This window comes from Phalacrocorax carbo, chromosome 4 (genome assembly GCF_963921805.1).
Source record: "Phalacrocorax carbo chromosome 4, bPhaCar2.1, whole genome shotgun sequence".
NCBI classification, from domain to species: Eukaryota; Metazoa; Chordata; class Aves; order Suliformes; family Phalacrocoracidae; genus Phalacrocorax; species Phalacrocorax carbo.
The window spans coordinates 44,437,211-44,448,322 of NC_087516.1; the positions used below are offsets into that span (position 1 = coordinate 44,437,211).

Consider the following 11,112-nt stretch of genomic DNA (forward strand, 5'->3'; position numbering starts at 1 on the left):
TGCATCAAACCAAACCGTATTTATTTCATCAGTCACAAGTGCAAATATAGCAACAAGTCAGTTCAGCAAATTACAACATACAGAGAAGAATGTAATAGAAATGCTAAGTACACTGACAGACAAACTTCAAAACAGCAGCAAAAAACCAGTTTCTTCAAACAAAAACTTCTATTCTTTTTACCTCTGTTCTAAAGTAACATAGTAAATCTAGATCAGGAATGTCTCTGCTAACTCATGTTTAGCCAAGCATTCTGTTATTAACAGTTTGCATTATCCAGTGTGCAAATGGCCTGTCCAAGCTTCCCATTAACAGTTGTTTTGATTTTAAGCAACTTTTACCCAATATTTAAACAATACAGTGCTGATACCAGTTAATATGTTCTGCTATTTGATATTACAAATTTAAGTATATATATTTAAAAAAACTAAGTCCAATTTCAGTGCACATACATAATTCCACCTGGATCCAAAGTGGGCAATATTAAAGATAAAACTGAAGTTCACTCCCCTCCACCCACCCACCCCACCCCCCCCAAAAAAAAAAAAAAAAGGATAGACACAAGTCATCTCAGTTTTTTTGCATCATCTTTAAATCTGTAGTTAAAATATATGCAGTACTTACATATAAAATAGAAAGCATTCCCATTAGGAAGATACTGCAGTGCTAATTAGCTATTTTTCCCTACCACTTAGTAGCCAAGGAACAAGATTTATGCTTAACACCCGATCACTATTTTTGCTTTATAGAAAAGCAAAAGTTGACTACCAGTATTAGCATCAGAATTTTTTACACTGGAAATTTAGTTAGCCTTCTTCTTCGTTATGAGTTGTTGCTTCTTCTCTTTTTCTTTATAGGCAATGAACTGAGAGTCTGTACCAAAGATTTTGTCCCACCATGTGAAGGTTGAAGCATAATTGCCGATAAAGTTCATGTGATGGAAATCATGAAAACGGGCCCCAGCATAGAAAGGCACCAAATGAAGAGGGTTCAGTGGAACATCGTAGCCACTACAGGGCACAGGGAGGGGAGAAAAAAAACAAAAGCAACTATAGTAAGGATTTTTCCCAGATATAAACCACAAAATATAGACACTAACTTCTTGTTTTTATAAAATAAAAAGATGTTTCGGTTATTATAAGGCCCTAAGGTAATCGCTATAACACTGGCTTAATAGGAAAACAAGATTCCTCCTATCCTAGCCAAACGCTTCTGTAAACTACCTTGCAATGGCTTTGCCACTTGCTGAACTTTTCAGCTCAGTTTATTAGGTAACACAAAAAAAATTAAGCAAGTCACCTTAAAAAAAAAAAAAAAAAAAAAAAAAAAAAAAGAGTAGCTGACTTTCTGCTGGCTTCACAGCTTTGACCCAAGAGTAACGTTAAGAAGGAGGAACAAGAAACAACACTATCTTTTAGTTCATAGCTTGTCACAGCAGCTCAGCTGCTCATCAAACATCTCAAACCAGCTACAATTCTAGTATTTCTACTCTTATTTTCAGCTTACTGGAAGTTCTTCAAATGTTCAAAATTAGAAGTAAACAATTAAAGTAATATTAGAACCAGCACAGTTTGCTTTTCAGCTCTTTTGCTTAGTAGTACTGGAAAGCATCTTACCACCACCTAGTGGGGCAGTGCAAGGTAATTTGTTATAAACACCTCAAGCAGACAAACAAACTGAAGTGATAATCAGAGGAAATTAATATTTTGCATCAATTACTTAATGATATGTCACAACATATACTTCTCAGTCTACAACCAACTAAACCAGCAACGATGTCAGTGGTTGTATAGCCTGAAGTTTCTCTTGTCCAGGAAAACTGGCTGACAAAGTAACAAACGTAAAGAACTTTTGGCTGGAATATCACATTTTGCACTTGATTTTTGGTGTTCTAATGAGCCAGACATCCTAATGAGGCAACTAGCTTCTGAAACCCTCCTTGAGATGCTCTAGCTACAGCCTACAACAAATGTTGTTGATTAAAAGAGAAGACAGTGTAACTGTTGAGATTGTGTCATTCTCTGTAAGATGCATAAAAGCATTTCAGTGCAAAATAAACAGTAAAGCTGAGTGAAATAAGACAGGTAAGTTTAAGACAGACTTAGGGAGAAGAGAAAAAACAATTATTAAAAAGCAATGAGGATTTCACCTGTGTACGTCAATGGTTTCCATCAAGCGACATATCACCCATGCCCACAGAAGAATCACATGGTTACAGAAAACAACTATTCCAATAAAAAAGCCAGTTCCGAGGATAAGTGTTTCCAGAGGATGTGCATATTCTGCTTGCATTCCAAATGGAGACTAGAAAGAGATAACAGACAGGAGAACAGTCACCATTTGTGATTTTCCATAATGCCCAAATGAGAATCACCATTCTGTGGTACTCTCCCCTTCCCATTACCCCACAGGACTACAACAGGACAAATGGAATGATGTTGTGGGTGAAGGAAATGGGCTGACTGAGCAAGGGCCTTAACACAGCTGTTCAGCTCCTCGTTGGGAAAAAAGAAAACAGTATTCCAAGGTCATAAGGATTATCATTCCATTAGTGATTCCAAACACTTCACTACTAGTGGAGAAGTTGAAAACTTTTATTTAGGCTTACCATTACCCAAGGCCAAAGCATTATTTCAGGAATATAAAAAGTGTTTGGGAAGCTCCTATCAGCTTTGTTATACATCCAGTCTTGGAAGCAGAAGAAAGAAGGAAGCCAAAATATTCTCAGAGTCAGGATTCACTTATTTATTTTTAAAATAATTTTTTTAAAGACCACCTTATCTTTGACAATTTTTAAGATAAATTCTTACTGTTCAAATATTATTATGCAATTGAAATAAAACTTTTCTTTATACATGTATTTTTTAAATATATATACACACACAACCCCCATTTATTCCTACATTTGGTTTACAAAAAAAGAAATTCCATAGAGAGTTTTTAAAAGTAGCCCACCACAGAAAGATAAAAAATTTTTAAATTTTAACTTAATGCTCAAGATTATAAGTTTGTTTATCAGGGGAAAAACAAAAAGTCCACTTTGGCTTAAGGGTGATTTTAAAATCATCAACTTTTACTATCAGGAAAAGTTTCTAGTGAAACAGCCATTAGCCTACAGATCACTTCCATGTCAACCGCTATGCACTCATAATGGCCAGAATAACGGCCAGAAGCTGCTCCTGCTAGAGACCTGAGGGGCTGCCAAGAGCAAGAGGAAAACAGCAGTGGCTGCTGCTGCAGATGCCTCTACATACACATGCATCAGGCAACACCAAGCTTCTCTACAATCGCAGCCTGTACAAACCATGCCTGGCCCAGAAGCCTACAGTTTACCTTAGGCACAGTATGGGGGTTATACACTGAAACACAGCAGCAGGCAAACAGTAGCACTGACTCCTGTGGTCCAGAGAGTGCCTGAACACAGCTATACCAGCTGTAAGGTGTAAGCGCTGCTGAACCCTGCCTGCCTCAGAACAGTGCCACCTCCAGCCAAGCATGGTTCATTACCTTATGCTCAGCATCAACTCCAACACCACTAAATGCGGAACCACCCAAAATATCTCCGTACTGCATTATGCTCTCGATGCAGTATCACACACTGCTTCCAGAGGCCTATATCCAAGGCTATAATCCTTCCCTGAATCATATATCCTGCACATACCAGGCTGTGCAGGAGCTGCCTGTCTGGATGGCGTTCTGGGGATTAGCAGGCTCGGGGTAACACCCTAGGTGGCAGAGGACTGATGAACATGCAAAACCAGGAATCCACCATTTCTCCCTCCCTTAGCAAACAAGCATGTAACATACTTTTAAAAGCTTGCTTTCACCTCGCTGAACAGATACGATTGAACTTCAAGAGTTGAGCGTTACCGTTCACTCCCATTAAATGAAAAAAATTACAGCAGGTGTTTTCAGAAACACCTTGGTTTTAGAAACAAAATGGGTGACTGTTCTTGACAGAGCTCAAGAAAAGACATCTATCCCCCTGTCAGGGGGATGCAAAATTCTTAAGTCCCTCAAATAAGACCTTTAAGTAAGTTGAATGAAACCAAATACACTAAGTAGTACTAAGAAATAATAATCAAGGAATACATACGACAAACTCATGGTGAACCTTATGGATATACTTGTATATCCTCTTGTGATGCAGCAATCTATGCAGGAAATAGTGCCAGGCATCCTCAATCACTGCACATCCAAAACACTGGGCAACTAGGACATACCTTTAAAAAGGAGAAGAGCTATTAGTTATAGAATATACTAGCAGATACACAATCTTAAAAGATAAAAGTTATATGCTAGTAAGGGTGGGAAATGTTTATGTACATTACTGATTGAATAACAGTTCATTGACACCACCTTTTTAACATACTAAAAACATTAACTGGCAAGCACGTTACTCCTTGTACCTATCAGCTCATCTGTCGATACGCTGAAGTGAATTAGCGTGCCGTATAACAAACTGTCATTTCAATATTACAGTCTATAAAGAACATCCCTAGACTGTGTAAGATGTAGATATAAAAACACAGAGCTGCATCAGCTATCCAGACTAGATAGCAAATAAGTCTCCAAGGAACATGAGTTTCTGTTGTAAAGAACAACTATCAGAAAGAAAAAAAAAATCAAAACAAAAAGGCATTTATCACTAATTCAGTTTTGTTTAAAAGTCTATCGGTCTAGATCAAAAAAGGCAAATGTGAAAAAGGTGGTACATTCTCTCCCTTGAGGAACACATTGCCGCTATGATATAACACAGGGTGGAGGGAAACAAACACTTAGGGGGAATAAAAAAATATTGGATTGAAAAACCTCAGGAAGTCCAATATTTAGCCCATGCCACCATAAGCTCCCTCTTAATTCCCCCTTCTGAGTATCAGAAAATTTGGGGCCATTTAAAAAGAAAAAAAAAAATCTAGAAAGCTCTAATTAGCTGTTACAGTGGTTAAGCATCAAGAGAAGCAAGAATAACAAACACAGTTTACCTCACCAAAGAAATTACTATGTATTAGAGCTGATGACACAATTTGTTAAATACTCTGCCTCCAACTGTATGTAACTCAACATACAAGAAAAATCCACCTACCATCTAGGCATCTGTTCCCAATCATATGGGATGTTAAAATACTCTGTAAAGTAATAGGTGCCACAAATCAGAGGAAGCTGAATGAAAAAGTGATTGAAGAGGAGCGTTTTCAAACACTTCCACTGTTTTTCCCATGTTTCTGGTTTATCCTAAGAAGCAAAAAGAATCAGTTGCGTTATGCACTTCTATTGCATGTAACAAGTGCTGCAAAACAAGGCAGTTTCATTTTACCTTGGAAGATAGGTGAGTTAGCAGGTCCTCCCATAATACAAACTAATTTAGGCAATACAAATTACATGGGATTGGATTCAGTTTCATCAAACCCTCTTGTTTTTCTAAGCTAGTTTTCTGTAAAATTTAAAGTAGGTCTCTCTTAACAGAGGTTGCCTTTGCCAGTTGCCCCCAAGTATTCTTGTTATTTCAGTGCTTGTAATTAGCAGGAACACTTCATAGTCAACAGCTTCACACAAATCTAAGATTGTATTTCCATAGCTAAAATAACAGAATGCATTACCATAGCTACCATAATACAAAGAGAAACTGAAGATACAAGCCTGTGAAGAAGTAAGTTGTCTTGAAAACATCCCATTTTTTGCAGGGAGACATTTTAACAATTACTCTAACATTTCAGAAGGTGGTACTACTAATTTCTAATTTGTATTATGAGAAACTGGGGGAAAACAATCATCTTTAGATACTGGATGTGCCTTTGATACCAATTAGGAGTGTACAGTCCATCCCTGGCTTTCTCCATTATTAAAATACTTTAAAATCCTTTCAAGCGGGTGTGCACAGAGATCCTTTGAAAGAGACACTTGCTGTTAAATAAGAACACCATGTAATTCTTTCATAATATTAAGGTGCACCTCTACCACCAGATGCTGTGATTCTATTCCACCTTCTCCTGCTGATATATAAACTCAGATGGAGGAAATTTAACTTTGCTAACACAGAGATTTACATACCCTTTTCTCTCTATACCACCATGGTGGAAAAGATACTCTCCCTCAGAAAAAACTCCCTTCCTTCCCCATAATCCACTTCTGTTTCTCTCCTCACACACATTGTAATTTTGCTCTGTTGCTTCCAGGATGTCCACAGTGCTAGAGGAAACTGGGTCATATAAACTGGAAACTAGGATACTGCAGTTATATGTTCTACTGCACATATTCAAAGACAAATCAGGAAGTGTGTAGTTCACAACTTTGTCTTACCGGCTGAATTTTATACTTTTGCATGCACGGTATAAACTGAAAGACAAATCCAGGTACACACAGCAAGAAGTATGAAACTTCATGAACTATAAGTGATCCCCAAGTCGCAATCTGGAACTTTGTGTAGTTATCCAGCATGTAATTCCAGGCATTTTTAAATGGTTGCTGCAAGGGATTGTCAGGCAAGAAAGAGTCTATATATTCCACCGCCAGATAAGCTGAGTTCAAGATATTAACGCTGTCGTTCACTGCCATTGTTCAAACATAAAGCATCACAATTACAGTTCTTCTACAGCTGTCTGTAAGTAACCTGCAAATTTTGAGAAATATTGAATAAACAGCAGTTAATCTTTGAAAACAAACAAACAAACAAAAAAACCACCCCACATTACTTGTCTTAGTTGTTACTGGGAAGGGCAGGGGAGGGAAGGTTCTCTTTCTACAGAGCTGTGTAAAAGAACAAAGTTTGAGATTAGTTTGACAGGCAATCAGCTCTGAAATTTTGAGATTAGGTCAAGGGAGCAAAAGGATAAAAAGTACTATTACCCAATTTTATTTCAAGTATTTTGCAGGATATTTGTATTCTATACTAAAAGAGCAGAGAAAAGTTCAAACCAGATTTAGAAATTAAATTAACCATGATCTCCTGATTATCCAGCCTCATTCTTCTCATAGCTGTGAGCCATAATCCATGCAAACTACAACACCACAAGAGACTGCCTTTAGAGTGCAGCTGGCTTGAGGCAATCCTCCTTTCCATACATAACAATTTTCATTACAGCTCCCAAAAGCACAGTGGCTGTGTTCCCCCAGGTGCCCAGAACTTCTGCGGTTTCCACAGAGTGGGCTGCTTGTTGGTTTGGGTTGGAAGGGACCCCTAAAGGTCATCTAGACCAACACCCCTGCCATGGGCAGGGGTGTCTTTCACTAGGCCAGGTTGTTCAAAGCCCCATCCAACCTGGCCTTGAACACTTCCAATGATGGGGCATCCACAGCTTCTCTGGGCAACCTGTTCCAGTGCCTCACCGCTCCCATAGTAGAAAATATTATCCTTAATCCCACCCAAACCTACCCTTTTTTAGTTTAAAACCATCGTCCCTTGTCTTGTTACTACAGGCCTTAGCAAAAAGTCTTTCTTCATCTTTCTTATAAGCCCCCTTTATACACCAAAAGGATGCAGTAAGGTGTCCCTGGAGCCTTCTCTTCTCCAGGCTAAACAACCCCAACTCTCTCAGACTCTCTTGAGGCAATATGCCCTCTGATCATTTTCGTGCCCTCCTCTGGGCACCCTCTAACAGGTCCCTCTTCCACTCTAAAACGTGGATGCTCATTAGTCCCCAGCTGATACACTCAGACTAGGTCCAACATAAATAACACACCACGTTCAATATCCAACAGTATTAGTTACCATTTTCCTTCCTTAGCAACGGCATCAAGATGCTACCGTTTCTTGGTACCAACAGATACGTCATGGCAGATGCCATTTTATTAACGATAAGTATGTCGCAGGAGATGCCAAGGAAGCTTACAGCCGAGGTCCCGGGCTGTAAGGCTACCTACCTACCCGCCGAGAAAGCGCCCGTCCCGCCCAGCCCCGGGGAGGAAGCGGGCAGACCCTGACACACGCCGCCCACGCGCGGGACGGTGACGACGTGAGTGCCCGGGGAGACGCCCGGCCGCCGGCGCCCCCGCGCCCAGCCACCCGGCCTGGCGCCGCACCGCCCTGCCACCGGCGGGAGGACCTGCACGGCCGGGCGGGTGGACGCCCGCACCCCGGCAACATCACGGGCACCGCCGGGGCCGGCCGCGAACGCCCGCCTGCCCGCCCCGGCCTCCCCAAACGGGCGGCCCCGCGCGCCCCCTCACCTGAGCGACAGCCGGTGCTCCTCGCGCCGCGGAAGCGGCGCCCGTCACAGTAATAACAACCGCCGGCTCTTCAAGTGAGCCCTCCCCATTGGCCGCGCAGCAACGCCCAGCGCGGCGCCCATTGGCTGGCTGGCGGCAGCGGCGGAGAGTCAGGCGTGAGGAGGGACGGGACGGAGCTGCGGCTCCCGCGCGCCGATTGGCTGAAGGGGTGGAGTGAGGATAGTGAGACCTCGGCGCGCGGCCAATGAGGCAGGAGGAAGGCCGGGTGACGTCGAAGACGTGATGAGGCGGTGACCGGTGCCTCAGGTGGGCGGGCGCGGCCCTGCCCTCGCCCCGGGAGCCTCGCGCCGTGCCGCTCCCGGGGGGCCGCCGCCGGGGCCCCCCCACCGCCGGGGGTGCAGGGGCTGCCGGGAAGTACCGTCGCAGGAGAGTGAGGGGCGGCGGCGCCCGGTGCCTGCGGTGCTCCTGGTGCTTCGTTGGCTCCTTTCCAGGAGCGGCACGGCACGGCACGGCACGGCACGGCAGGGCTGGGCGTTTTTGGGGGAGGAGAGGCACTCCTGCTTGTGCGCACAGGCCCGGCCGGAACGGCGCTGCCCGCGGCTGCAGGGACGCGTGGTGTCCGTGCGCCTACACACAGGCGCCCTTGCTTAATTACTTAATAGTGAAATACAAGGATATGTCGTGGTGGCAGTTGATTTATCATCCATTCAGCTGAGCTGGGTATAATGCAAGTAGAATTCTACAAATACTACAAATGTACAATTCCAATAAAACGTTTCTAGTGAAGCCCGCTACTGGAACCCATGATATCAGCAGTAAAATGATACCATCGGTTTTATTTCAGCATCTGCCAAAAAAAATAGGTTATTCTCGACCATTAGACTGATGTCACAGATCAAATTGTTTCACTGGAACTTGGAGGTGGCCGCTACCTTCACTAACTGAAAACCAAGGCTTTCAGAAACAAGCCTGCAGCAAATCGGTGATAACATACATGACCAGCTCCTAAACCTTAATAATTCTTTTCAATTTGTTTGCATTCGGATCTTTAGAACACCAGCTCCCCCTTCCCCCCCAAAACTAAATCTCTTCACTGATGTCAAGATTATTTGGTTTGAGACTTGTATTGAGAAACACAAGTTTTAAGCGACTTGTTGGCTTTAGGAAACAATATACAAACTTTTATTTGAAGAAAATGTCTCAAATATGACAATAACTTTGGTCATGTTAAAAGGAGGCCATCCAAGAACGAATAAAAATGAGCTGCTTTATAAGCATGGCCACGTACAGTATATTCAGATATTAGCTAACAGCAGCTAAGTTTACACGCACAAATAGGCCTTAGTACCATGCAAGTTCAACGCAGTTTCATACATTCATTATAAATTTTCAGTTATTTTCATGCCAAATCACCTTTTGGATAAAAAGGTAAGAAAGAAGTAACATCTAAATGTGACCAAAATTGAACAGGAAAAAAAAAACCAAGTACAGACAACATTTTTATTAAAAAGATCTTGAAATTACACCTGTTCAGGAAGTGTTATACCAGCTCTGATCTCTCCTTCAGTGGGAATTAGTAGTGGTAAGCATTGTTACATATCAAAAAATACAACTCTGTTTTACAACATAGTACTGGCATATTCAAAGTACTGTGCCAAATTATAAATAGTAAAATCAGGTTTTGAAGTGTTTCAATAGAAAGCAACTTATGCTCACACAAACATATGCACATATTATAGTTATGTAACAAAAGTTTTATAAAAGGAAACGTTTACCCCATGCCAGCTTGAATTACTGAGGTGGGATTCAATACCTACTATGAAGACTGACGGTTCATTTCTTTAAATATATTTATTAGTCTCTGGAAAAAATAAGACAAAAATTTACTTTCACCAGAAAACACACCATTCTTCACTGACAATCCGTTTCTCAGTCATGACTGACATCAGTCGGTCCTTACGAAAGTGGGTTTGTTTTTTTTTTAAGACCTTGCAATAAAAAGAAATGGTCCACTAGACTTCAAAAATTCAATCAGCTTCTGCTCAACTGCAGAATAATCCTACACATTGCCTCTACCTAGAGTAATCTTCATCATCTGCCATCTGTAATTGTAGACAGTCACATCTTCCACTGTGACTCAAGGTGCAGCTACAAGTAGAGAAGTGCTTAGATACTCAGTCACTTCAAATACACTTGAAGACTGCTTCTAGTGCATAATCAAGTTGAAAATCCCGTTACTGATCATAATGGTTTGTCAATAACTGTAACACCTAGAGTGAGGAAATAAAAAAGCATAAATCTTTAGGTATTATTTTTAAAAAATCAAGAATATGAAAAACAATGTTTAATGTAATACCTTGCAACTAGCATAGCATAAGAAAACCTCTAAATATCAAAAAAACTTTCTAAATATCAAATCCTGAAGAACCTCAGAATTGGACCCGCATAGATTGAGACACAAATCTCTTGTTAAGAAAAGGAAAAGGACTGGTCATACCAGAATCATCTTTCTGACTCACTGTTTACATGCTAAATCCCTCTAGCGTACAGTTTAATACCATTTTTTTCCTTGTAGTGAGTAATTGTTTGAAGTCATCATGCAAAACATACCGTCAGATTCTTCATACCCATTCTGGTATCTCAGGTTTTACCTTAGACAGGACTTCGGCTGCTTTGCCAAATTTCTTATCCTAGTTGGTATACTGTAAAAAGTCTGTTAAAAAATATCTGTACACATTACCTGCATAGCTTCTTCCTGTACTCATACAAGATGACACAACTGTCCATTTATCAGTTGTTGGATTATAATATTCCACAGTTGATAAATTACAGGAACCATCATCTCCTCCAACTACATACAAGAGACCATTTACAGCACAAACTCCTAAAAAAAGACAGGAAACCAATATGAAAATTAGCAATTGGCTTGTTCACCCCATAAAAGCATG

General features: G+C 41.1%; 2 protein-coding genes across 4 annotated transcripts in view; both read right to left on the reverse strand.

The window, feature by feature from the left end:
- MSMO1 (methylsterol monooxygenase 1) lies at nucleotides 1-8,271 on the reverse strand. Its single transcript, XM_064449761.1, has 6 exons — nucleotides 8,165-8,271; nucleotides 6,299-6,608; nucleotides 5,085-5,233; nucleotides 4,095-4,221; nucleotides 2,148-2,302; nucleotides 1-1,008 (listed from the first exon to the last, which is right to left on the reverse strand). The coding sequence occupies exons 2-6, from the start codon at nucleotides 6,551-6,553 to the stop codon at nucleotides 801-803; spliced, it is 894 nt and encodes a 297-aa protein (XP_064305831.1). The 5' UTR covers nucleotides 6,554-6,608; nucleotides 8,165-8,271; the 3' UTR covers nucleotides 1-800.
- Nucleotides 8,272-9,323: 1,052 nt separating this feature from the next.
- The window catches only part of KLHL2 (kelch like family member 2), a 59,778-nt gene continuing 57,989 nt past the window's right edge, over nucleotides 9,324-11,112 (reverse strand). For all 3 annotated transcript variants that reach the window (XM_064449765.1, XM_064449762.1, XM_064449764.1), the window contains 2 exons: nucleotides 10,905-11,048; nucleotides 9,324-10,434 (listed from right to left, as the gene is read on the reverse strand). In XM_064449765.1, coding sequence (XP_064305835.1) covers nucleotides 10,406-10,434; nucleotides 10,905-11,048 — 173 coding nt within the window. In that variant the 3' untranslated portion in view covers nucleotides 9,324-10,405. The remainder of the gene's footprint in view (nucleotides 10,435-10,904; nucleotides 11,049-11,112) is intronic.

What these genes read in the sequence shown, in the direction of transcription:
- MSMO1 (XM_064449761.1), bottom strand. Translation starts at nt 6,553, where the DNA reads ATGGCAGTGAACGACAGCGTTAATATCTTGAACTCAGCTTATCTGGCG. An exon ending in TGGGAACAGATGCCTAGATG is followed by an intron (nt 4,222 to 5,084) that starts GTAGGTGGATTT and finishes TCCTTTTTAAAG; the next exon opens with GTATGTCCTAGTTGCCCAGT. An exon ending in AGGTTCACCATGAGTTTGTC is followed by an intron (nt 2,303 to 4,094) that starts GTATGTATTCCT and finishes ATCTCTTTCTAG; the next exon opens with TCTCCATTTGGAATGCAAGC.